The sequence below is a fragment of the Asterias rubens genome, chromosome 11 (genome assembly GCF_902459465.1).
Source record: "Asterias rubens chromosome 11, eAstRub1.3, whole genome shotgun sequence".
Classification (NCBI taxonomy): domain Eukaryota; kingdom Metazoa; phylum Echinodermata; class Asteroidea; order Forcipulatida; family Asteriidae; genus Asterias; species Asterias rubens.
In genome coordinates, this window is record NC_047072.1 from 11,334,678 (window position 1) to 11,361,825 (window position 27,148).

General features: G+C 41.2%; 1 protein-coding gene across 1 annotated transcript; it reads right to left on the minus strand.

Moving 5' to 3' along the window:
- Positions 1–26,879, minus strand: LOC117296705 (DNA polymerase theta-like). The gene is made up of 24 exons (XM_033779744.1): positions 26,174–26,879; positions 24,440–25,657; positions 23,015–23,171; positions 22,180–22,315; positions 21,316–21,689; positions 20,998–21,129; positions 19,612–19,824; positions 19,210–19,349; positions 17,863–18,064; positions 16,938–17,089; positions 15,550–15,868; positions 14,879–15,122; positions 10,128–14,137; positions 9,103–9,237; positions 8,540–8,700; positions 7,649–7,802; positions 6,633–6,793; positions 5,888–6,067; positions 5,394–5,700; positions 4,851–5,108; positions 4,165–4,349; positions 3,672–3,783; positions 2,327–2,596; positions 1–314 (listed from the first exon to the last, which is right to left on the minus strand). The coding sequence occupies exons 1-24, from the start codon at positions 26,552–26,554 to the stop codon at positions 82–84; spliced, it is 9,834 nt and encodes a 3,277-aa protein (XP_033635635.1). The 5' UTR covers positions 26,555–26,879; the 3' UTR covers positions 1–81.
- Positions 26,880–27,148: the final 269 nt, after the last annotated feature.

A 27,148-nucleotide genomic window follows, 5' to 3' on the forward strand; every position in this document is an offset into this window, starting at 1 on the left:
AACTAATATTCTTTATCCCCGATGCAAATTTCCATCTGCTATTCGGGTGTTGGATTGAGGACGGATGCTTGAAAGATAGAGTTAAATATCACAATCCTCAAGACGCCCCCATGTGGGGCCCACTTTTACCTTCACTGGTACCCTGACGCTCAGTTTCAGTGCTGACTCCATCTCCGTCTTGACCAGCTGTGCTACCTGGATGACATCCTCCCTGTGGACCTCATAGATGAGCTCATCGTGTAGTTGCAGAACTAAGAATGCTCCAGAGGGAGTGACGGGGGTGAACCTGCGGCTCTTGCGCCGTTGCGTTGAACCTTTGTGTATGAGAAACAAAAATAATAATAAAAAGAAAAGACCAAAGTGATGGTGACAACCAGCTATACAGATTTGAGAACCCTATTTGAAGGATAGAACAGTCTCAGTGTTTTTGAATCGGCGTCTTTCACATTCACAGGTAGTACATGTAATATCAAATGGATACTGCTTTCTCGCTTAAAGCAGGCATGCAACTGCCCGATGAAAAAAAAAGAGGAAACTTTTTCAAGACCCACAATGGTACCCTAAAAAGTGTTGAGGTTTTTTATGCTCTTAGGATCAATCTCAGCATGTATGACAAAGACAAAGTGAAGTGTTTTATACAACTAAAACAACATGGAAAAACACCTTGCCTATGTATGCACCGTAATTCTAAGGTGGCAAACGGCAGGAGTTGATTAAGTTGAGGAAAACTAACTATTGTTTCCCAGGTAATTATGAAATTTGCATAACAAAAAAAAAAAAAAAAAATAACAAAAAAATCAGATTTAAAAAAAAAAATTTTTTTTTGGGGGGGAATAATAATTTTATGCAAATTTCATAACTACCTGGGAAACAATAGTTAGTTTTCCTCAACTTAATCAACTCCTAATGCTTTGCCGCCTTTCAATGGTCGGTGAGAGTCACTTGTCCCCGCTTGCACATCACACAATATGCCATTCCTGGCTTGTCCACTTTCCGGACGGTTTCAGAGAGCAGTTTATCGTCTACGTCTTATTTTTCCAACCAGAACCACTTCCAGGTATTTTTTACTCCTTTATCTATGGCTTTAATTTGGCCAGGTACCACTCGGTCCCGCTCTAAAATATCATTTCTTTTGGATGTCATTTTGACGGACGTTTGAAGATGCGACTGTTTCGTAGCGCAATGTGAGACTCGCATACAGCAGCAGTATACATGTACGTTTGGTAACTAACTCACACACACACAGTACATGTACAAAACGTGTATACTATTGCAAAATAGCGGGACCAGACGAAGACATGACCTTAGACTCATTTCAAGGCTGTATAATAACTTGGTTTAGCACACAACTCGCCTGCGCCACGGGGTTCGTTACACTGTTCCAGATTTTTCGACCGTACACGCGGCTATAAATGACCGCACGCAGTGTGTAAACGTTTGCATTGGATTGCGTGCCGCGGCAGAGGCCAGACCATGCGTTACGATGCATTGTTGTAAATTGTCTTAAGATCGCGCTAACCGCGGAATGTTTTTCTTAGCACTAATCAGTTTTTTAAAAACGCGGAATTCCGCGGAAACGCGGAAGAGTTGCATGCCTGTTAAAGGCAGTGGACACTATTGGTAATTGTCAAAGACTAGCCTTCACAGTTGGTGTATCTCAACATATGCATAAAATAACTAACCTGTGAAAATTTGAGCTCAATCGGTCATCGAAGTTGCGAGATAATAATGAAAGAAAAAAACACCCTTGTCACACAAAGTTGTGTGCGTTTAGATGGTTGATTTCAAGACTAAAGTTCTAAATCTGAGGTCTCGAAATCAAATTCATGGGAAATTACTTCTTTCTCAAAAACTATGTCACTTCAGAGGGAGCCGTTTCTCACAATGTATTATACCATCAACCTCTCCCCATTACTCATCACCACTAGTGTCCAGTGCCTTTAAAGGCACTGGACACTATTGGTACCTACTCAAAGTAATTGTTAGCATAAACCCTTACTTGGTAACGAGCAATGGAGAGCTGTTGATAGTATAAAACACTGTGAGAAACAGCTGCCTCTGAAGTAACGTAGTTTTTGAGAGAAAGTTGATTTCTTAATACTCAAATAATAAAAGACTTTAGGCCTGAAGTCTTTTAACCTTTTTTGAGGCATCTGAAAGCACACAAATTTATGCAACAAGGGTGTTTTTTGTTTTGTTTTACTCTCAATAAAACTTCAATGACCAATTGTGTCAAAATTTTCAGAGATTTGTTATTTTATGCATATGTTGGGACCAAATAATGTTTGCGAAAAAGTGCATTCCTCGTTGTACCACTACTGCTTACCCCTCTCAAACTCCCGCCTGTGACGATGTGTGAGGGCAGTGTTCGGAAACTCCTCTACAAGTCGCTGGTCTATCTTGACCATTGCAGCTTTGACAAGATCGGCCGCCGAGCCCTGGATGGTGGTGTTGACCGCTTGACGCTCTGCCTGGTTCCTGGCTGCTGGATTGGTGTGATTGATGGCCGGCAGGAATCGCTTGCGATGGAGGATGGTCTCTACATAGCCATTGGTACGACACTTGGCTACGGTGTCCTTGATGTAGCTTTTCATGCCTACAAGCAAAGAGAAGAAACTTTGAAGTCGGGGATAGTAGCAAGAAGAAAAAGGAGAAGAAAAGTCCATCATTTGGAAAAGGAATAACATGGAGTTAACAGGTGTGAGTTGCAAGATAAAAAGGATGTTTTATTTTTTTATTGCAAAGGTCTCCACGTAGCCGTTGGTACGGCACTTGGTTACAGTGTCCTTGATGTAGGATTTCATGCCTGCAAGCAATAAGCCATTTTGAGATATTGTGGCCAAGTTATAATTGCACTGTTTGGTTTGAGTAAATCTGCTTGTATAAACTCGAGTGTATTCCTTTGGTGTTTGCTCAAAAAGGCTAACGAAAAAAAGCTTCCAAGTCAGGGAATAAAATAAAGAAAGAATAAAAATCCATGATCCAATTAAGTCCACTGTTAGGATAAGGAATTACATGGAGATAACAGGTGTGAGTTGCAAGAGGAAAAGGATGTTTATTTTATTTTTTTAGATCGTCTCTATGTAGCCATTGGTACGGCACTTGGCAACTGTCTCCTTGATGTAGGCTTTCATGCCTGCGCACAATGAGAAAAAGCTATCAAGTCAGGGATGATATTTATGAAAAAGAAAAAAAAGTGAACCTGACACTCAGTGGTAAAGCCATAATCCTCCTTGGTGCTACTTTTCCAAGAAGAATTAACAAACTTTCTATCAGCACAAGGTCTAGTCCCTGGGCCCAATTTCATAGAGCTGCTAAGCACGAAAATTTGCTTAGCATGAAATTTCTTCCTTGAAAAAAAAACAGGATTACCAACCAAATTTCCATTTCTTGCATATCGCTCATTACTGGTGTTCAGCCATTGTTTGCTTATCCTGAAAACCATATGGAAATTTGTTTGGTAATCCTGTTTTTATATCAAGGCAACAATTTTATGCTAAGCAAATTTGTGTGCTTATTAGCAGCTCTATGAAATTGGGCCCTGGTCTTCTCTTGATCTTTGGAATAAAACTCTTTGAGCCCCTTTGGTGATACAATAATATGAGGAGCCATAGACTCTCAACTAGAGTACTTTGACCGACCAACTGTTCAGAAAGAAAGGAGGGACCAACCTTTGTACTGCATCTTGAAAGAGTCCATGAAAGCTGCAGCCTCTTCCTCTGCCTCTCCAAGCTGCTGACCAAGAGCCTTGGCTCCGATACCGTACACCATCCCATAACAGATCTACATGTGTTACCATAATATAATAATACAAGTTATGACACAAGCGCGAGTGGAATATGGAAATATATAGAGCTTCTGCGTCCCATATCCAAAGAGGCTGAAAGCTAACTTCAAGCAAAGCATGTGATGCTATATATCATATCAGCATATTAAGCAAATGCGCCAGTTTTGAATTTTCATTAACTTCTTATCAGCTGTACGTTTTGCGTATAGCTTATAAAAGCACAATATGTGGAGTAAGAACACACAATAAGCAGAATGTGATACATGTTATCTTTTAGAATATGTCTAATATGGACGGACTAATGATAATGTAAAGTTTATTTAAAAAAAAATTGTAATCTGAGTAGATTTTTATTTTCTCAGCAGTGTTTGACCTACCTGCTTAGCTTGTTGTCGTTGCTTTGGGGTGACATCTTCCTCATTGACCTGCCTCCACTGAGCGGCAATACACTTGAATACATCTCCTCCACCGTTCAGGATTCCTGCTAGCTTCTTATCTCCGGAGAGATGGGCCAGGATGCGGAGCTCAAGCTGGGAGTAGTCAGCGGCTAGTAGAACGCCACCTGAGAAAAGACGGATGTCTCATTATTATCTTATGAATGAGGAATGGCTACCCAACACTAGAAGCAGTTGGGTTTGGGTATTGTGAGGCGTCAAGTGTTCTAACTTTTGTCGCAACCATTCGGTTGACCGACCAATCAGGCAAGAAATAAAAAAACAAACCTGTTATGTATTCTATAGTTCACATGTAAGGCACAGTTGTGCATGCAGAAAAAAGACCTATTTGCCCAGAAAAACAGTCACCCTCACACTGTGTGAAATCCAGTAGGAAGTATCTATTGCCAGCACATTTACAGGAACAGAGATCAGGCTTAGAGTTTCAGTATTGAGGGGGCAAGGCAATTTTCATTTCGCCAACGACTCTTCCATTGGAAAATTTAAAGGAAACTAAGGGGCACAAAGGCCAAGAACAGGTCATGGGCTCTGTGTTAACTTTCCAGGACTAAATGAACCTAATAATAGAAAGGATATCTTGACAGCAAACTTGCGGAAACCCTTCTCACCTTGAAACGGACAGAAAGCATGACGGACGCTAACTGCACAAGACGGCGCAGGTTCAACTCCTTCTTGGGCCATTCTGGCTGCTCCCCTGCCCTGTCGGCCTGGACCCTGACGGTGTCTGGTGCCAGTCCTGGTGTGGTATGAAGCAACAGTCGATGGATCGACCCCTAGAGGAGGGCTTTCACCGATGGCCGATGGCATCTCAATCTCAAAATCTCGGGGGATTGCTTGGATGTTTGGATCAGAGAGGGACACACGACCTGATGGACAAAAAAACAAAATGGCTCGTAAAAAAACGACAGAATTCCAATTTCTGCTACTGTTTTTGCTTTACTCTACACTAATGTATGTTAAGCACTACCTTAAAAACTTTTTCAGGGGCTAAATTGCTACAAAATTTAAAATTTACAATACAATGTATTTCAAATTATTGCTTTAAAGTGGTTGCAGATTTACACATGTTACAAAAATACATCCAGGAAAAGAAAAAAATATGGCACACATTTTATACAAGTACATCAAAGCACTACTTTGAAAATATTTACCTGTTGCTGTATGAGTCTGACAGGTAGCATAGATCCTCTCCCTTCCAAGTCTCCCATCCGTCTTCCTCTCCTTCATCAGGGGAAACACGACCTTAGTGACGGCCCCCGAGATGCGTCTCCACTCCAGGATCAGCCCGGGAAGGGGATGAAACGGGCGGAGTTTCTCCAAGGAATCCTTAGCGGTGCTGAAGTGCTTAGGAAGGCGTGCTCTGCCCCCTCGAGTGCTGAGTGTCTTATGGACTGTTGTGGTGGTGGCAGCGAGAGAGGGATCGCCGTTTGGGGGCAGTTGAAGCTCAACGAACAGGACCTTGACATTTAAAGCAAGAAGAGACATTGAATTAATTTTTGTACCAGTCTGCAGCTTCCCCTTAAGTCAAGAAAGATTGCATAAATTGGTCTCACAATTCAAAAACCTGTCTGGAAATAACAACGATAATGTGCTTTGAGGTGCTCGTAGCTAAAGCGCTATATAAAAGCTAGTAATTATAATATACCTGAGCGACATCATCCGGTGACGTTAGAGAGAATCCATGGCCAGCCATCTGGTATGCTTGTTCCTCTAACGCTGCCAACTTAGCCTGCATGACCTCCTTCTGAGTCTCACACTCCTCTGGGCTGAATCCAAATCCTGTCAACTCCATACGAGCCAAGACTCCCATACATGGCATCTCAACCTGATCAAATAACGGGGATGCTGGAATGCTGGGGCCAGATGCAGTTGGTAAGAGATGCAGTTTGTGGTGTGTCATGGCCGAGCGGTTAAGAGCACCTGATTTACCGGCCAGGCTTCGGATTGATGATACCCAAGCCTACATCCGTATGGACAGTAAAAGGGGTAACCCTGTTTCAGCCCTAGGAGTAGGTGGCAACGGCCTCTGGACAAAAAAATTTGTAGGCCACACGTTGAAGTGGCCTTCCGGCCTTGTGTGTTTGACGACTTGCATAAAATAAAAAAATTACTGTCACATCACTAAAACTAGGACGGATTAAACATTCTGTGAAGTTACTGTGGCAGTTTTGTCATGTTTTCTCAACAGGTAGACACTGTATTCAGCTGGTACTTTCACATGTGTTTTTTGTGGTAGCTTTCTTGATACTGTTGACTATAAATCAGCTACCACAGACAAAAAAAACATGGCCTTAAGTATTTGCTTACCTAGTTAATTTTTCTGCTACAGTAAGCAAGAAATTTTGCTCACCGTTAAGCAGCGATATGAAATTAGGCCCAGGTCAACTTACCTCTGAGAATGCTTTATAGAGTCCGTCTTCCTTCAGCGTGGTCTCCAGGTTATCCATTAAGCTCAGAACCAGAACAGACTCTGTGGCTGCTCGGATACGCCCGGTACCCTGCTCTTGAGCTAACAGACCCAAGCTGCTGATACCTACTCCTCCGGTAATACCTGCAAGTAAATACAAGAATTATATCTTTATTTTATTTTATTCGTGATTTTTGAGGTTGGATAAAGAAAAACTTACTATACACCAGGATTTGGGGGTTGAATAATGAAAAACCACTATAGAGCAGGATTTGAACCAATGACCTCCGGATTAATGTGTCGGCGATCTACCAATGTTGAGCTATCTAACCCTTTGTTGGCGGTCTGCCTATTTTGGTAAAGGAACACGTTGCCTTGGATCGGTCGAGTTGGTCTTTGAAAAGTGTTTGAAACCGTTTGTTATAAAATGCAAATGGTTAGATAGCTATTTCAAAAGTAGAATATAATGCTCCACACACGTATCACTTGAAATTGCAAGGTTTTCCTTTTACCTCGTCGACTAACACGGTCGGCCATTTATGGGAGTAAAATTGTTGACTCCCATAAATGACCGACCGTGTTAAGTAAAAGGAAAACCACGCGATTTTGAAGCCAATTTGTGTGGATCATTGTTTTCTACTTTTAAAACCTCTTTCTAACCACATGCATTTTATAACAAACGGTTACAAACGCTTTTCAAAGACCAACTCGACCAATCCAAGGCAACATGTTCCTTTCATATATGTAAAAGAACACAGTCAACTACAGTGCACTTATCGAAAAGAGAAGGGGTTCACCCCGACATTCCTGATTCGATTGGCAGCATATTGCATCACAGCATCTTGTAGACCATTACATGGTTTCCATTGCACGGTTTCATAATTCAAACGTAGTCCCGCATACATGTAGGCAAACCTTGCAGGAAAATACTGAATGTAAAAGCGCCTTAAGCATCACTGAGCACTGTTATTATTATTGTTATTATTATATTGTGAATACCTTCTAAAAGTGATGCTTCATGTGGTACGTAGTGAGTGACCATCCCATGCAGATTCCTCTCCTTTGACCCTGGGTCAATCAGCCAATGAGCGACCTTGGGGTCAGCTAGATGACCTCGTAAGGTCACACCGCAACCACGGCTCAGGACTTTGTACTGTCGCACAGACAAAATTTAAAGCAAAAAAAAAGTCGTTGAAGGGGGTTGGAATACCATTGGTTGTTAAATTAACCATTGACTTAAGCCCAGCTCATATTTCCTGTGAATGCGAAACGAATTTGGCGTCACAAATTCGCAACAAATTTTTCATTCACTCGTCAACAGCCCTGTGTTGTCAAAATTTGATTCCCATACACGAAGTACTAACCGGGCTTTAGTCATCAAAAAAGGAGTTGGAATCTTGCTTGATGCAACTTTTTTTTGGAGTAAGGTGGAAACAAAAGCTCCAAGACCAGCAATGGGGTTTAAAACTGAACAAAAACACATGAACCAAGGGGTTGAACCAAGAAAAAATTACTAGAGTTAGTAAATTTTCCTTTTTCAACCTTAAATCATTAAAAATGTACCCAGTCAGCTTCCCTTGTGGTTTATTATTTGATATCTAAAAATACATGATGCAGTGTTGTAGCTAGACCAATTTTAGTGGTGGGCTCTAAATCCAATTTAGTCCACCAGGGGCAGGCAGTTCCACAACATTATTCATGTTTACATGTGTGTATGGGGCCATCATTGCTGAAGTGCAATCTGGGGGAAATCTGTGCTGGGCAGCACAATGTATTTTGCTCAGAGTGCTGGGTGAAAAATGTTAGTTCTGGGCAGGCTGCTCGCCCAGCATCGATCATCTCCACCAGGGTTACCACACCGATCAGATGTACATTAGGATCAGCCCTTACGTGTTCTTTACAGTCGAATGCAAGTTGGTAGACTTGATCAGTCCCTCCACCTCTACGCTCTACAAACACCTGTTCCAGCTTGGTCTTTACTGCTTGTAGACGGTCTTGACTCGTTAAGGATGGGTCCAAGGGAGGCTGGGCTAGACTATCATCAGGGTCAACTGTGGAAAAAGGGAGAGTGTGACGGTTGATTAAATTAAATTACTTTACCTTGTGCGTATATTAATAATACTAGGTTCTTATCAATTCATAACACCCCTAGCGGTGTATCAAAGCGCTCAGTATTTTGTCCTGTAAAATGCTTCGAAAAGGCGCTATTTAATAGCTCTTAGGTTGAAATGTACTTATTTTGATACTTTACCATAATATTACACATCAAGAATACATTTTCATTTTGATTTCTTTGCATTTTGACGAGCTATAACAACACTTTTTTCATTGATTCAAACACTGACCCAACGATAGCTAAACTCCTGGTGTTGGTTTCTACAAACACTAAATTCTTGTTAATATTAATATTTCATTATTATTGTTAGAAATCCTTCCGTATTGTGAGCACTTACCGTCCTTGACATCCTTCTGGAGTGATATGAAGTAAGCGTCTTTGTCCTCCCAGCATACAGACAGACCAATCACTAGCAACCCTTCATCACCAACCTGGAAACCATCTACCTCAGACATCTTGGGCTTTGGTATAGCTACCAGAGGAAGAACAAATTTTTAAAATAATAATTATGACTTGGAGACTAGTCTTGAACTTTGTAAAAAATAATATTGTTGAACACTACAGGCCTCAAATTAAAGCCATTAAACACTTTCGGAACGGAAAAAACAATAAAAGTTCACAGGTTTACAAACAATTTGCAGGGTTTACAGAAGGTAATGGTAAAAGACTTCTCTTGAAATATTATTTCATAAAATGCCTTACTTTTTGAGAAAACATTAAAACAATTATCAATTCTTGACATCGAGAATTACGGATTTATAGTAAACACATGTCATGACACGGCGAAACTTCGTGCGGAAACAAGGGTGGGTTTTCCTGTTATTTTCTCCTGACTCCGATGACCGATTGAGCCTAAAGTTTCACATGGTTGTTATTTTATATATAAATTGTGATACACAAAGTGTGGGCCTTGGACAATACTGTTTATCGAAAGTGTTCACTGGCTTTAACTAATGGCACCTACAACAATTGCTGTGGTAGCCCAGGCTTTGATGTGGTGCCTTTTAAAAGGTTTCAATACAAGTTTACATTTTCCTCATAGAAATGCCCCTTACCAGAGGAAAATAGCTGTACACAAAGAACAGTCAGCAAAGTTATACTGTTTTAAAATATCTTAACTTTTCCCAAAATGCACAAAACATTAACATTTGTTCTTATATATAACACCCAAGCAGATCCTTGCCATTTTTGATAAGAGGATTGTCTGTCACATGATAGCAAATAAACATACCATTGCATTTTTGGCAATATCTCATATACTCCCCCCGACCCTTATAAATATACTCAACACCCTTTTGAAATTACACTTCCAAATGTTACTTTTATTGTGTACAACTCTCAGGGTGTTGCTCTTTGGCTTACCTTTTCTTATATTTCCTCCGATTCCGCCACCTTCAACTGGAGGGATGTATTTCTCACAAGCCACCGACAGCGAGTACCTTGTCTTGTTACTCCACTCCTTTAAGAAAGTCTGGAAGAGCTGTTTGCTTGAGCACACATCAATGACAGTGAAGGTTCCCTGTGTGCTTGAGAACTGAGATGAAGAAACTCGGAGTGGAGTGGGAGGCAGTTTACTCCTGGGAGAGGGAGATTGAAGATGTTTTGTACGACCTGGCTTTCTTACTTGTGGAGTCGGAGGTTCGATTTCAAAACTGCTTTCAGAGTCAAGATGGAGGGACAGCTGAGAAGCACCTTGGGCAGCGTTTAAATCCACATCAGGTGAGAAGATTTGAGGCGTGGTCGCAGGCGATGAAAGATGATTCAAAGAGATGACCGGTGTTTCAACAAACTTTAAGATGTTCTTCTTCGATCGGGGAGACTTTCTTGCTCTCCGCAAAGGGGTATTAGATTTCCTTGCAGTGTTTCCTCGCTTTGTAGCCTGCGTCTGTTTAGTTGTAGATCTCTGTTTGAGACGTAGAGATCGTGGAGTGTCCGTCTCTAAAACGTATTTCTGCTTGGGGGTTCCTTTGAGAAGCTTCGGTGTGTTGGGTTTATCTTTTGGCGGAGTAGGCGGGATTGCATCTCCTTCGCTTTTCCTTCTCGTATTTTGGGTTTCAAGATCTGTTTCACTGTCAGAGGGTGGACTTCTTCCCTTACATGGCTTCTTGGTTGGGAAATCTTGGATGACATCAGTGATGCCATCTCCGCTTCTTCTTTTTCTTTGTTCTCTTTTGGTTTCATCCATCTTACGAGGGTCTATTAACTTAACACCTCTGGAGTTGTTCTTATTGTTATTTTTGGTTGCAGGGGTGGGATTAGAAACTGTTTTGGAAAATGGGGAAGAGAATTGAGAGAAGGAATCCCCGGCAAACAGGTCCAGCATAGCCACTGTACCTGGACTAAGCTGATCAGATAAGTTTTTATCTCCAATGTCCTTTGCTGAAACTTTTTTTACTCGTTCTGATTCCATCTCCGATCTTTTTTGTTCAGTTCTTTCAAACGCTCTCATTTTGGCAGAGGACCGTGACGAATTCCCAGGAACACCATTGCTGTGAATTTCAGATCCACTCGGAATAACAGGAACCATTCCAGGTTCAGTTTGGAATTTCGTGGATGGTAGTTTTTCTTTTTCACCCTTTTGGTTTGAGGTAGACTTTTTGGCACTATGTGAAACTGCTCCTTCATCATCATTAAGGTTGGATTTCGGGCGAGAGCTCTGAACTTGTTGGCTTTTATCGGGTGAGAAGAAGTCACTCCATTCTGCAGCAAGAGCAAGGTCCTCTTCAAGATGTGAATAAGGGTAAGGCTCTACTTTGTCTTGGTTAATGGCAAGACTATTTCCCGCACCATTAGAAACCTCGACATTAGAACCTCTTGGAATGCTTCTTCTTTTTCTATTCTGGCTGATCTTGCTATTACAAGAAAGTTGGTGAAGAGTCTGCTCATCAACACTATACAAGCTGTGAGCAGCAAGATTTTGAGTCACCTTGTCTGCAAAGGGTTCTGTCCGATCGATGACAAATGAGCACTCTAATGTCTCCGCAAGATCAAGAATCATGTCTTCATCTTGAAAAAATTCAGAGTATGGTGATTCTGATTGGCAGAAGGTTACCACGAGCTTCTGTTTTTTGTTGGAACTCGACCGGCCCGTTGAGGAGCTCCTCCTGTGAGAGCCCTTAACAGAGACCCTCTTTACTCTCCCTTCCTCTGGAGTCTTCAAAGCTGGCGAGGCATACTTCGCAGCCAGGTCATTCCTTGAAGAGAATGGTCCATCAACGAGTTTTAAAATCTGAGAATCCAGCGTTGGAAATGTTGACATGAAGGAGGCGGGAAAAAGCTCTTCGCATGTTGCTTGCGAAGGATCAAGCTCGCTGGTTGTACTGTCATCGAAGAGCAAGGCTTGAGAACTCAGGGGGGAGTAGGAAGGCTGAGGAGCTGAGGAATGAGTCAAAGTCTCCATTTTTGGTACAGGTACATTCTTTGTCTCCTCCTCTTGGTATTTGTCCATAAGCTTCAACAACTCTGGATCAAGAGGAGAAAAGGCGAGTGATTCCTCTGAAGCCACTTCTAACGACTTCTCCAGCAAAGAACCTGAAGGGGACTTGTTCAAAGCTTTGCTACTTACAGACGGTACTTGTTTTTCAGGAACAGGAACACAGTCTGGCGAAGTTGGTGACTTTTTCTTACAGTTGGCAAGTTCCTGCTGCTCTAGGAACAACAACATTTGCGTATTGAGAGGGGAGAAGTCTGGAGAGATTGGCTGGCTCTCTTTTGAAGAAGAGTTGTTATCTTTGGTGGCCTCTTTTTTGTCTTGGGAGGGACTGTTTGGGAGAGAGAATAACTCTGGGGACGTATCTTGCCCAACCATATTTTTATTGTTCTTGGCTGCTGCCGGCGTTTGTTTCTCTTGTGCTAATCCATCTGATGCTGGATTTGGATTTCTGCCAACTACAGAGGCTGGCTTCAGCATTTGATTGGGAGACTGTGAACCAATAGAAACGATGGAAAGACAGTCTAGGTGTTTTGATTTTGAAATAGACTTCTTAACTGGTAGTTCTTGAAATGTATTCCTTCTGTCCGGTATGGCTTTGCCGTCGGTTTCAAAGTTTGGACCGGCAGTCGTTCCTGATGAATCTACATGGACGACTGCTTTAATGGTAATACTCCTAGCCCTTCCCTTCGCTCTTGTTTCCACACCAGACATTGCTCCACTGTTGCCTCCAGACACTACAGTACTCTCTGTACTCCTCAACAGGCTTTCATTCTTATCCTCAGATAATGCACTAGTACTTGTCTTTGAAATTTTGTTCCCACATTGCATATTACACTCGGAAGATCCCACATATGTTAAACTACTGAATGGCAAGGTATCTGAACTGGAACTATTTCTTGTAGTTGGGTGAAGAGTAGAAGTGGGAGTTGGCATGTTATCCTTCCCAGTTCTGACCTTAGATGATTTGGATGTGGCATCTGTAATATTTGTGTGACTAGCATGAGAGTGGAGACTAACAGGCACTGTTTTAGCTGATAGACCTCTGGATTGAAGCTGATTTCTCTCGCCACTACCAGAAGCCCTTGAAGTTGCACCTAGTTGGACGTCCCTTGCCAATTTCCTGTTCATTGTAATGCTTGTGTTTGAGGGAGCTTTGTCCTTAGCTTCAATTTCATGTCTGGAACTTTCCTCCAGGGCGCTTGATGGTGAGTCCTTTGATGACTCATTATGCGGAAGTGCTTCACAACAAGGTCTTCCAACGAAACTTTGCAGACCGCTGGAGATTGATTTCCCTGTACCCGAAGTGGTTTGAATACCATTTGTTGAGGCCTGTTGTTGAAAGCTGTGATTACTGTTTGTAGTCTGCAGTTTGGACGTGGATAGACTTAAGTCTTTCCGAGTCTGATCAGCATCAGATCTTGAAGATCTAATACTAGTTCTGTCCGATGAATGTTGGCGATGGATGTTTTTGCCAGGGTTAAGTCTCAAGGGGTTTGGGGCAGATGGTCTTGAACCACCCTGAGGCTTGTCAACATCATCACCAGATTTTGAAGAGGATGGATTCGAGTCTTTCCGAGTCTGATCAGCATCAGACCCTGAAGGTGTTATACCAGTTCTGTCCGTTGAATGTTGGTGAAGGATGTTTTCACCAAGGTTTAGTCTCAAGGGGTTTGAGGCAGATGGTATTGAACGTCTCAGAGGCAGGACATCATCATTGCAAGGTCCTTGGGGAGCATCATCCTCTCCATCTTGGGACTCTTTTGGTTTCCACTCGACTCCAAGAGCTCCTAGATCTGCCTTGAGGAGACCCTTAGCTTCCTGAACGATCATCACAGCTGCTTGATGTTCAGTCAGTCCTTTGCGTCCTGTGGCCCAAATACAACGGGAACTCTTTCTCTCATCGACCTCAAACTGCTTCTCATCAATTGCTTTCCTTGAACTGTTGGGTGACAATTTTGAAGAAAAGGAAAACGTTGGGTCATAAGTTAATCGTAAATCTTGTGTTTGTAACAGTTGATGTAAAAATTATCAACATTATTTATTAACGTTATCAATCAATTATTCAGCGCGGGGTCAATGACAAAAAAGTGTTTGAATTTGAGATTAAAACAAATATTCAAACTAATAGAAATAAAATGCTGAGTATTTTGTGGGGAATTGAGACTCTGCTGATAAAAAAACCCCTCCTAAAACAAGAAAATGCTACAAAACAACAAAAACCAAGGTTGATATTATTAACAAATTTACGGTTTGGGTATTTTTGGAAGACACAAATAAAAATGTCTACAGATATACATGTACATTAAACGTACACGGTTTAAAGATAATGGTAGTAGAAAGCTTCCCTTAAAATATTACTTGCTGAGGGGCTGTTGTTTTTGAGAAGCGAGTACACAAATTTCACGAAAATTTTTTTGTCTCAATGAGTTGAAAATTAATTTATAGCATGTACAACAGATTTACGAGACTCTCCTGAGTCCATTGCTCTGTGCTTTTAATTTTCTTCTCAAAACTTGACGACTAATGAAGCTAAAACTTCTACAGGTAAATTATATTACATACATCTTCATTCACAGTGAGTAGTGATTCACAGTGATTTATGTCGTGGCCAAAAACTTGACTATAAAAGGTACCAAAACCCTTTCAACCTGTTGGGTAAATCATTTCATAAATATCCTACCTTCTAAAAGGCACAGCTTTACGCAGAACACTTTCTATATCCAAAGGTTTAGCTGCAGCTACAGCAGCGACCGATGCAAACCCACTGCCGTACAGCAACCTGGCACGGAAAGCATTGAGCAGGGATAACCTGACCAGATCACAGAGCTCACGCTGGATGCCAAAGGTCAGTCTACTCTGGTACTGAGAGAGGAGAAGCTCTAGATTGGTCCAGCCAAGCTTATTGCAGAACACTGTCACCATGCCTGGAAGTAGAAAAAATTAAACGGATGTGTGGGTTGCCAAACAATAAATTTTTCTCCTCGGTGCTACAAGCTAAATTTCACGTTCGTTTGATCAAATGGTCATTATATAAAAAAAATGTGTATAAATTTGAAGAAAAAAAATAAATAAATATTTTACTTTGAAAATGAATGTTTCTTTTTGCGAAACAAATATTTTTTAAGACCACACTTGAACAATAAACTCCAAAATAAACAAAAGCAATTTCATGACCTCCATACACTAATGACTTTAGTCTTGAGTCAGCGAATTGATAATTTTGATCTTTTGAACAACACATTTTATCTGTCATTTAAATTGTTAATGTATTGTAAGTGACAAATTTGAACACCCAATTTCCAGCAAATTTGTACACCCTTTTACAAAATCCTGGCTAAAACCTTGCCGTACCTGCAAATGTTGCTGCTGACTGCTGCAGGCTTTGAAGCTGCCCCCTTGCACATCCGTACTTCCTTGCTGCAGCAACAACCGGCATCTCCCTCACCAAGTCGTTCAGAATCAACGTGGTGTAGAAACGCTTGTGCACTGCCATGGCATGTTGCTGCTTGGCGTTATGAGTCGACACCGTGCCCTGGGCGGCGCGGATCAAGAATCGCTCCTCGACGCCGACGAGCTCGGCGACGCGACGTTTGTCCGAGGAGAGATTCTCCCAGGTGCACATAAACTCGTACCAGTCTGGTTGGAAACCCTGGTCGTAGATTGGGGTCACCTAGAAAACAGTAAGACGAAGAGAAATTATCAAGAAGTCATGTTGTGTACAAATCTTGTCCTCAATAAACTGCTTTGCTTTATACTATTAGACGTGTTAAAGTATTCATCATCATAGCCGTCCTCCCGAGGTAGAGCCCGGAGATGGCTTCCCAACTTTGAGTCTCCATAGGTCTCTGTTCCTTGCTAGGTGTCCTGTTGCTGCCACAGATGGTATGTCAGCCTCTTCACAGAAGTGCTTGATCTATTGCAGCCATCGTTTTCCTGGTCTTCCTGTTTCCTGCAATGTGGCCTTCTAGAAGAATTTGGGGTACCGGCCAGTGCCCATTCTGTTCACATGCCCACAATACTTGAAGTTTGTTTTCCTAATTGAGTCAGAAGATCTTTATAGTAGTGAAGCAGTTCACATACTCTTGTGTAGCGAAGTCTGGTGACCCCCAATATTTTCCTCAAGCAGGCTATCGTGTTAGAGTATTAAATTGTATATCTAATTTAATTTCATTTATTCTGGTTGTGAAGCAAAGGACTCTCAGAAAAGCTAACTTAAAGACAGTGGACACTATTGGTAGTTATCAAAGACCAGTCTTCTCACTTGCTGTATCTCAACATATGCATAAAATAACAAACCTGTGAAAATTTGAGCTCAATCGGTCATCGCAGGTGCGAGATAATAATGAAAGAAAAAACACCCTTGCCACACGAAGTTGTGTGCTTTCAGATGCTTGATTTCGAGACCTCAAATTCTAAATTTGAGTTCTCAAAATCAAATTCGTTGAAAATGACTTCTTTCTCGAAAAGTACTCCACTTCAGAGGGAGCCGTTTTATACTACCAACCTCTCCCCATTACACGTTACCAAGTAAGGTTTTGTGCTAATAATTATTTTTAGTAATTACCAATAGTCTGCCTTTAATCACGATACTACATGTACATGTACATGTACATGTGTAGCTAAAAACCCAATGGAGAGAAGACAAGGGAGGAAGTTTCAGTTTTAGACGAGTAAGGAAAACCCCAGAGAAATATTCCAGTTAATCTTTCAGTGAACTAAGTTCATTTGTAAATCTGTACCTGATAGAGTAGATGCAGATCGTTCTCCAGCACAAAGTTTTTCCTGGCTCTCTGAAGCTCAGAGAAAACAACGAGAGCCTCATCAGGGGAGAGAGCCGAGGCGAGGGTGGCACTCCCGAGCTGGGTGGGTCGGAAGACCTCTTGGAGTTCATCTACAAAACCAGAAATAAAGTTTAGTTTAAAATCGGATAACCAAGTAGTATTTCACACTTATAATGTGTAACAACAAATGGTCCCCCATAGAGATAAAGCCAACATAGGGTTAGAAAGTTCAGTTAGTAGAGCGCTGGCACGTTAATCCGGAGGTCATTGGTTCGAGTCCCACTCTAGTCAATTTTCTTTGTTCAACCCCAAACCACAGGGTTCTCCTCGGATATTTTACAAAACTGTGGGGTATTCTGGGCTAAAAGAGTTAAATGTTTGACCAAATTTTTGTGTAAATGTTTACAATGTGTTTGCAAAAGCAAAATTTACCACAGGACTGGGAGATAAAAGTTCCCTATAATTCCCTTAGAATAGAATACAAAGAGACAGGGCTACTACCATGGGCAGCGCCATTTGATATAATGAGCACATATAGGGGACTTAGCCTGCCCATGTCAAAATGCAAGTATTTTGTCACAATCCACTTCAAATGAATCATGTTTCTAAACGGTTACTCTCATTTGCATACATTTTTTAAAATGAGAAATTGCCTATTATTACAAAGCTCTAGCAATGCAAAGGTCATGGGTTCAAATCCCACCCTAGTGATTTACATGTGGATTTTCTTTTAACAGAATTTGGAGAAGCACTGAATTCAAACAGTAAAAAACAAATTATACATACATGTAGTTGCGTCACTGTTGTATACAAGAAAAAGATGGCTTCCAGATTAGAAAACAAAACATCGATACCAAAGTTTTAAAAACAAGGAACAATTTACCTCCCGCTGGAACTTTCTGGAGAATAACAAATTCTTGCTCCTGCAGAAACTTGGTGCATTTCTGAATGGCGGTTGCGGTGCTACTTTTGTCTTCTTGATTGGCATTGACTGAAGGGTCAGAGGTCAACCCTGCAGCCAGTAAGGTACACCCAGCATAATTGGAGACATCTTCAGGGGTAGAAGCCGCCCCGCTGGCAATCACCTGATTATGGGGAACATAACATTAAAAATAATAATAACAACTAATATTTAGTACGCTCTTCATGGTATACAATATAACGAATGTTTATGAGTGCAATGGTGCAAATATTTTCATGAGTTAAAATATTGAAATGTTCTTTTCAACGATATGGAGCTGAATTGAATGGAACATTCCATCTTTCGAATGAAAATATTCTCACAATTGCACGAATAAAAAACATTCATTACTTGTTTTATATAACACTTAAGTAGATATTTGTCATTTGGTTTGGAGGATACAACTTTCAAAACAAACAAAGGGTACAATATTTAATTGTGACATTACATCCTTTTATTTTGGTTCGGCTTAACAGTGACTAAATAAGTGTGTTCTGTACTGCTGCGTATTTTGAGACACGAGTGCGATGTAATGTAGTATGTGCCTTCCAGTAACTACTGCTGCATTATCAAAGACCTGTGCCTGCAGTGGTACGCATCGAGCAATAGAACAAATCCAATGGAACAAAATATGCACTGTGAATGGAACCAAATTGATACATTTATTTGCTATCACATGACAGACAATCCTCCAATCAAAAGGCAAAGATCTGCTTGGGTAGATGCTGCACCACTAGCAATCACCATATTTGGGAAGTGTATCATTGGTTAGTAGGAAAGGTGTTTGATAAGCAGAGTTTTGCTTAGCAGCTTAGCATGCTGTCAATCATTGGTTAGTAGGAAGGGTGTTTGCTGAGCAGAGTTTTGCTAAGCAGCTTAGAATGTTGCCAATCATTGGTTAGTAGGAAGGGTGTTTGCTGAGCAGAGTTTTGCTGGGCAGAGTTTTGCTGAGCAGAGTTTTGCTAAGCAGCTTAGAATGTTGCCAATCATTGGTTAGTAGGAAGGGTGTTTGCTGAGCAGAGTTTTGCTGGGCAGAGTTTTGCTAAGCAGCTTAGAATGTTGCCAATCATTGGTTAGTAGGAAGGGTGTTTGCTGAGCAGAGTTTTGCTGGGCAGAGTTTTGCTGGGCAGAGTTTTGCTAAGCAGCTTAGAATGCTGCCAATCATTGGTTTAGTAGGAAGGGTGTTTGCTGAGCAGCGTTTTGCTGGGCAGAGTTTTGCTAAGCAGCTTAGAATGCTGCCACCGTGTTATCAAAGTTTCAATTCTATACCTCAAGTATAGCCCTCTTCATAGAGTTGCTCAAGTCCTGTCCTGGTTTCTTCAGACAGCTTTGTACCGGTGGTAATACAGCTTGCATTAACTTAGCTGCATTGTCTCGTTCATTTGGCTTGCAGATCAAGATACTTTCCCCTTTACAACAAAAGAAGATTAGTCATTTATCTATCTGTGTTTTATCTATACTTCCAATAACTTTGTAAATAAATGTGCAAATCCGATTAAAGGGTTTTGATACCTTTTGTAGTTTTTGGTCATGACATGAACCCCCACTCACTGTCAATGAAGATGTATGTAATATAATTTAACTGTAAAAGTTTCAGCTTTATTAGTCGTCAAGTTTTTGAGAGAAAAAAAATCACAGAACAATGTTTTCAAAAGAATCAATGATTTTTACCTTCAGTGTCGACACCTTTCCTCCCAGCCCTGCCTGCCATCTGCCTGTAGACAAGCGGATCCAACACTCTCCTGTTGAACATTACACTTCGGATGATCACCCTCCGAGCAGGAAGGTTCACCCCCGAGGAGAGAGTGGAAGTGGCTACGAGAATTTTGACTGCACCCTGACGGAAAGCTCCCTCAAGAATGTCCCTCTCATCAAAGCTCAAACCTGGATAAGAATGTATTTTAGGTTTTTTTTAACATAAAGTTACTTGTAGGTAAAGCTTATGGAAGGTGTCTTGGCTCTGAGTTGAGCCGATGTGTCATTATAAAACAACAATATTAATAATAATAATAACTGGATTTATGTAGCGCCATATTATCAAAGGATGCAAGGCGCTTAAAGGCAGTGGACACTATTGGTAATTGTCAAAGACTAGCCTTCACAGTTGGTGTATCTCAACATATGCATACAATAACAAACCTGTAAAAATTTGAGCTCAATCGGTCATGGAACTTGCGAGATAATAGTGAAAGAAAAAAACACCCTTGTCACACGAAGTTGTGTGCACTTAGATGGTTGATTTTGAGACCTCAAGTTCTAAATCTGAGGTCACGAAATCAAATTCGTGGGAAATTACTTCTTTCTCGAAAACTATGGCACTTCAGAGGGTGCCGTTTCTCACAATGTTTTATACCATCAACCTCTCCCCATCACTCGTCACCAAGAAAGGTTTTATGCCAATAATTATTTTGAGTAATTACCAATAGTGTCCACTGCCTTTAAGGGAGAAAAAGAAATACCATGTAATTTTTGTAAATTTGATGTATAAACATAATAAAAGGCAGAAATTAATTTCTCATCGAGGATAATAAAGTGAAAAAGTGAATTGAGCTACAAGTTGGAGAACAGGCAAGTCTTCAGTCTTAGCACTCAAATGGGGGCAGGAAGACCCTTCCATAGGCGGGAGGCAACAGTAGAAAAAGCTCTCTCACCAGCTGGTTTGTGCGACTTGTTCACTACAAGGGAGATGGCATCATAGCTTCAAAGGGGAGTAAGGGCAGTGATGAATTTCAACATAAGATGAGATATATAGGATTGGAACTGCCTCCAGCTACCGGGCAATATTAGTGGTCTGGTTGGTTAAGATACTGCTCTGGAATTGCAAAGGTTCGTTGTTTCAAATCCCATCCAAATAATATGCCTGTGATTTTTCTTATTCTTCACAGAGCTCAGGAAAGTGCACAGAGTATACAGTGCTTAGACACATCGGTGTATATGAGTAAACCAAAATTATTATTTTTTATCCCCGATGCAAACTTCCATCTATTAAATTGGTTAATTAATATTCTTCGGTATATCTTCTGTATTTGCGAGTTACGCTTCTAATAGAAGACTTACCAGCATGATGGTAAGCAACACCGCATGGAACCGTTCTGCTCAACACCGGATCTAAACCCACAGGAGTCCTCTTGAGTTGCTCAGTGACGTCTTGAAGAGATTGCATGTTGAGATTGATAGAGATACTGGCCTCTTTATAAGTAAGAGAAGAAAGTTATGATGGGTATTGAGACATGTGTTTGAAAGACAAAGGCCAGGATTGGTCTTTATAAATGTTGTTGTTATTGTCGGTTAGTGCTTTTTACGCCTAGCGTACTGTCAGACTGTCCAAGATCATTGACAAAAGCACAAAAAAAGGGAATAAACAAGTTTTATAACCTTTTTTAGAATTAGGCAGCCTCCCGGTTAGCCTAGCAATCTCTCGGGCCATGTTCTCACAGAGCTTCTCACACCAGTTCTTCGTGGGGCAGAATATCAGGACGGAGCACCCGATGGCGAGCGTCTCCAGACACAAGAGTAAGATCTGATCCTCATCACCGGGGATGTTGTGCGCAGGGTTGAGGTCGCGCAGCTTACTCAAAGAGGCGTCGTAGAGCGTCTTGCCTGCCTTGAGGGTCTGGGTGAGGGGGACGGGGCGGAAATCGGTTCGGTAGAGATCGGCGTCCATCCATCTTGCAAGGTGGTCGAGGTTGGGAAGGGTAGCGCTCATTCCGATGAGCTGGACAGCGTTTTGTGACACTTCACTTGAAGGACTGAAAAGATATTAAAAAAAGACTTTGTGTTTTGAAGAAAAAAAAATGGACCAAAGCCTGGTTCATACTTCCTGAGAATGCCAATGGGAAGCAACTTTTGAAGTCGTCACATGGCTGTTTTTACTGTAAATGTTTCGCAGGTGTTGACGCATCTCTACTCTTTTGAAATAACTTGCTGAGAATTGTGCCATCAAAATTCATATCGCATTCGCAGGAAGTATGAACCAAGCTTAAGAATGCACATGAGAGCCACAACAAATCCCCGTGCTTTAAACAGACTCTTTGTTCTCTTGGCTTTGTGTTAAGTACTTTCAAAGAAAAATTATTCTGGCAATTCTGCTAAAGTAATCGTGTCAAGATTGCAGGAACAATACTGTATGTTGAAGCGCCTTGAGCATCACTGAGTGACGGATATGAGCGCTACATAAGAACTATTAGTATTATTATTATTATTATAAAACTCAAAAGGTAGTACATTGTTTTGTCTTACCCCTCCGAGTTCTCCATCTGAGTTGTCTTGCCGAGTGACTTCCGAGACATGAAGCGTACTTTGGTGAGTAGCAATTCCAGAAGGTAACCCCTGTGTGTGTCTCCGACCATGTGAAGCTCATCCACTACTATGATACCTGAGGAGAGATTAAATCACAAAAAAAAGGCTGTTTTGTATGTAGGTCTTTTTATTTTTCAATTTGTTTGATAATCTGTATTTTTGTTATAACTATTTCCTTTCTTGCCTAAACCCCGGTTTATACTTCCTGTGAACCCGACACGAATTTTGACGTCACATGGCTTTTTTTCACAGCGATTGTTTCGCAGGAGTTTGAGCACAAGTCAACTGACGCAAATTGTTCCTTGCGAATTTGTGACAACAAAATTCTTATTGTATCTTATTCGCATTCTGAGGGAAGTATGAACCGGGCTTTACAAGGGACCAAGTCGTCATGATCAAAGCAGACCTGTGGCTGTACAAATGGAACTATAAACTCTCGTCCAGTTACTTTATGTGTGCAGGGTGCCCGCGCATGTGCAGTAAATGGGTGAGAGTTCATAATTCCATGTACCCAATTCTTTAGAACTGCTTCAGCAGAAAATATTACTCAACAGTTTTCTGCTAAGCAAAACTAAGCAGGATACCAGTCAGTTTGTGCCTGTGATACGGTGTTTTGGCTGGTAACCCTATCCTAGTTAGGGTAATTTTGTTTTGCCTAGCTACTTAATGTGCTCTAAAGCAGCTCTGCGAAATTGGGACCATAACTCTTACCAAGTTATATTTGGTTTGCGTAAACACCATGTGTGTATCTACTTGCCAGGTATAATATTCTTACCAAGTTGGTCCAGTTTTTTCTCCTCCATCAGTCTATTTACCAGGCTGTTGGCTTTCTCGATGGTACAGATGGCAATGTCGACATTCTTAAAGCCTCCAGCTGGGGCTTCACTCCCCATGTATCCACCGACTCGTATCCCTGCATCCTGGAACATAGTCTGCACATTATAACAAACACATGGTTATTAGAAAGACTTAACATTATTGTATAGGATTTTTATTTCAATCATATCAGGCCTTGAACTTTGCTCTTGAAGTGAAACAGCAATAGACCGATCTATTAAGCTCCGCCCCATTTACATATTGACCAATCACAACTTATTGCACAACCAAAAGTCAGACACTACACAGTCTGACATGCATGCACATAATGCTTGGCATTAGACTTGATTCAAGTCACATTCTCGTGTGAGAGGTCCCTAAGCTATTACCTCAACTTACTATGAAACAACCCCGTGTCATACAGTACAGTGCGCGCTCGCCGTCAAAATGTGTTAGGTCATTATCAGGCAAGGGGGTGTCGGTGTCATAATTCGTTTTATTGCACTTCCCAAAATTCAAATTTTGCAAACAAAAACAACCCCAATGTATGTTACAACGTATTACTTAAATTCAAATGAACATTTAGTGCTTTCTCTTTTAAAATTAATTGGTTATTAAAAAATGTATTTCAATCATCAACTAAACTACTTAACCCACAAGTGACAAATGAACTAGTCTTCTTTTTGGGTGCGTTTGATTGGTCCAAACGTATCACGTAACAATGTTACATATTCATAAGTGAATACATTTACATATCAGGCGACTGCGACATCGTCAAGTCCCTGTCCCGCATGCGGAACAGGTTTTGGAATGCAGAACATCACAAAACAGTAGTTGTGCAGAATGGCACTGGAGAGGCTCACAAGTTCTTGCTCACACGTGCGCCGTGGGCGGAGCCTAATGGATCGGTGTATTTTCCTCTGGTAAGAGCCACTTCTATTGTACAGGAACCAGGGCACCATAGGTTACAAGTCTTACACAAAAAGGAAAATTCCATAGGCTGCTTTTGGATGGGATTCAAACCCAAGACCCCCAACAATTGAATCTAATCTCAACCTAGCAACTTGAAGATTTTTTTCCCCATGTGTCGATTAAAAACAATAACACTCATCTTAAGATGACTAAGAGTCACTGTCCTCTTAACAATAGGGACTTTTCGTTTTCGGCGACGGATGGTTCTGCGACGGTTGTTCAGCTAAACGTTGTCGTTTCAGCACAACAAAGATTCATCCCAAGTACTGTTGTAGAAATTGAGGGACGACCGTCCTCAAAGCCGACGCATGCGCAGATGACGCCAAATGTCATCTTTACCGTCGCAGAACCATCTGTCGTCGAAAACGAAAAGTCCCTAATGAAAGAGAGGAACAGACAGACAGTGTCTTACCTGTAAATAAAACATCTTTTCCCGTGTGACAGAAACAAACGGCAGGATGAAAAGTGCCTTCTTCTTAGTCTCCATCACCCTCTTTAAGATCAAGAGCTCAGCTACCAGAGTCTTTCCGGCACTCGTCGGAGCCGAGTAGACAAGGTTGCCGCCATCCAGGACCTTCCCAAGGGCAAGGCACTCTGCCTGCCAGGGGAACATGTGGGTGATGTTACAGCGATGGTACTGGGCAAGCACTGGGTCTGGCAGCCCCCATGAGGTCAAGAGTAAGGGGTCTATTGTAGGCTGAGTAAGGGTGGTTGACCCTGCGGCTTGGGAGGTAAGGCTCACATCCGACCTGGGGTCATCATGATTCTTGTGATTACCCAAAGACTTATTGAAAGGAGTTCTGACGACATCATCTGTACTTTCAATAGCGTTTGTTACAGTCTTGCTACCTTTATTTCTTTTTTTCTGAGCCATTATTCGCTTGCGATGCTCAACTTTTTGTCGGTTTCTTGGAGGGGATTGTGATTGAGAGTCGACACAGTACACCTGGCCAGCAGGTGATGTCTCCTTCTCAGTGTGGCAATTTAAAAAGTCATTGAACTTTTGCGCAAGGTCGTTTCGCAAAGTATCAATCTCCGGAGGTTTTGTCACACTCTCTGCGTTGGAAAGATTTGTAGATTCTCTTAATATTGCACTTTGAGTTGCACGATTATTTCGTTCTTTGGTTCTGCTTAAAGGAATTTTCAAGTCATCAGCTTTTTCTGTTTCAATAGGCTGAAAGTCTAATCGTGAAGATCTTGTTTTTGAGGAATTCATTGGTGGATAATTTGATTGCAAACGAGTTGTTTTGATAATAGATGTAGTTGAGTTAGGCTTCTTGTTGATCAAAACATCTTTTGATCTATCTGGTATAATTTCAGTGAACAAATCTTCAGAGTTTTCATCAAACTGGTCGTCGTTCGACAACAAGAATTCTTCCGATGTGGCATCAGTAGTTCTGCTAGTCACAACTTTTCTGTCTTCGGAATTTGGAGCTTCAAGCCCTTCGTTGGCTTGGGGCAGGGCACCAGTTGCCTTCTTACTTTCATGGCAGTAGTTGGCTTCTGCTTCCTCCATTGCTTTCAGTATGTCCTCATCCAGGTCACCGGTGGAACTGAAGGAAAGGCCAAGATGCTCTGTATTCAAGAGAGGCTGTTGTGGAGTCACGACTGAAGGATTGACATCTCGTATCTGGTGATAAAAGAAAAATGCTCAAAGCTTGATATCAAAGTCAGGAGATAGACCTATTTCACGCATATTTCTTAGCATCACAATAGCATTCCGCACTGATACTGATACCCGGATCTCAGACAAAAGTGTCAAATTTCACTAATGTGCGCGTACGTCAGAATTGTAAGTTAACCCTGAAACTAATTACACCAGTTTGGTGCATCAATTATGCAGTGATCGCATGAGATGGTGTGGTATTTTTGTCTGAAAGCCAGAGATTTATAAAAAATAAATAAAAATAAAAAGTGATGTTGTTATAGTGTGGGGTGCTGTTGGGTTTACATGTATGTGCATCCTGTTTATTGGTGGCAAAGTATTTATTTTTCAACAGTAAAATTTGTCTTTCTTTCTGGAAGACAAATGAATGACCTTACATCTACACACTTTGTGGTGAATGTACTTTATACAGTAAAAAAAGAAAGATTTTAAGATGAAAGAAAATACACCGCAGGATTTTTGGATCCTACAAAAATTTACCTGAACCGACACTGCAGACTTCTTTCTAATGGATGCTGTAGAGCCAACACCATTTTCTTTCTCCTTTCCATTCTTCAGTCTGGGTGATCTTCTCAGGGCCCCTTCATAACTCTGGCCAATCGTCTGCTCCCTCTGTTTGTTCAAATCAGTTTCTCGTCTGTCAAACTTTTCAACTGGTTGACCAGCATTCCTCGAGCCTGTACCAACTGGTATGACATGTTGTCCGAGTCTCTTCACAGTCTTGGTACACGGTTGGTGGACTTTGGTCGCAACAGACCGATTGCTTGCTGCGGTTGTGGAGTTTTTGACAAGATTCTGGCCTCCCTGTTGTCGGGACCCAATTTGCTTTTGTTGACGCCATGTCGAGGAAAGTTTTTGCATTGTGCGTTGTGTGTTTTTTAATCGATCAAACGAATCACTTTAAAAATTCATTTACAATTTGATTGCGAAACAAAAGTTCATTGAAGCTTGAGTAAAAATATTAAATTGATAAATTGCTGATGATTATTAAATCAGTCTTTAAATTCATTTTTGATGGCCAGAAATTCATTGACGCCCAACTTCAGAATCACTTCACATTAAATTCATTGAGACAAGCCATTCTTCACAGACATGACCTTGGGTGAATTGCTCCACTAGATGACAAGAGTAGACCATTGTTATTTTATAGGTGCATGCTCGATACTGAGATTTTTCTTGTTGCTTGTTGGCTGAGTGGCTTGTTGGATCTCGGATGAGAGAGGGGAATTCATTTTTAACATTATTGTTAAAAATCCCTGTCTCATCACCTAATGCCTGAAAGTAAAAATAAGAAATATATTAAAAGAAAGACGCAAAGAAAACAATTTGGAACATGAGCAATTTATAGACACTAGGGCCTACTTTTTTAGGCCCAGGGCCCTATTTCATAGCACTGCTTAGTGGTCGATTTTGTGCTTACTGTGCAATTTCTATTTCATAGTGCTGCTAACCATA

Bases quoted from the DNA above. Each gene is read 5' to 3' on its own strand.
- LOC117296705 (XM_033779744.1), bottom strand. From the start codon at position 26,554: ATGCAAAAACTTTCCTCGACATGGCGTCAACAAAAGCAAATTGGGTCC. The intron at 18,065-19,209 runs GTATAGAATTGA...CCCCATAATCAG, and splicing joins TGAAGAGGGCTATACTTGAG to GTGATTGCCAGCGGGGCGGC. The intron at 17,090-17,862 runs GTAAATTGTTCC...CTGGTTTTGTAG, and splicing joins CCAGAAAGTTCCAGCGGGAG to ATGAACTCCAAGAGGTCTTC.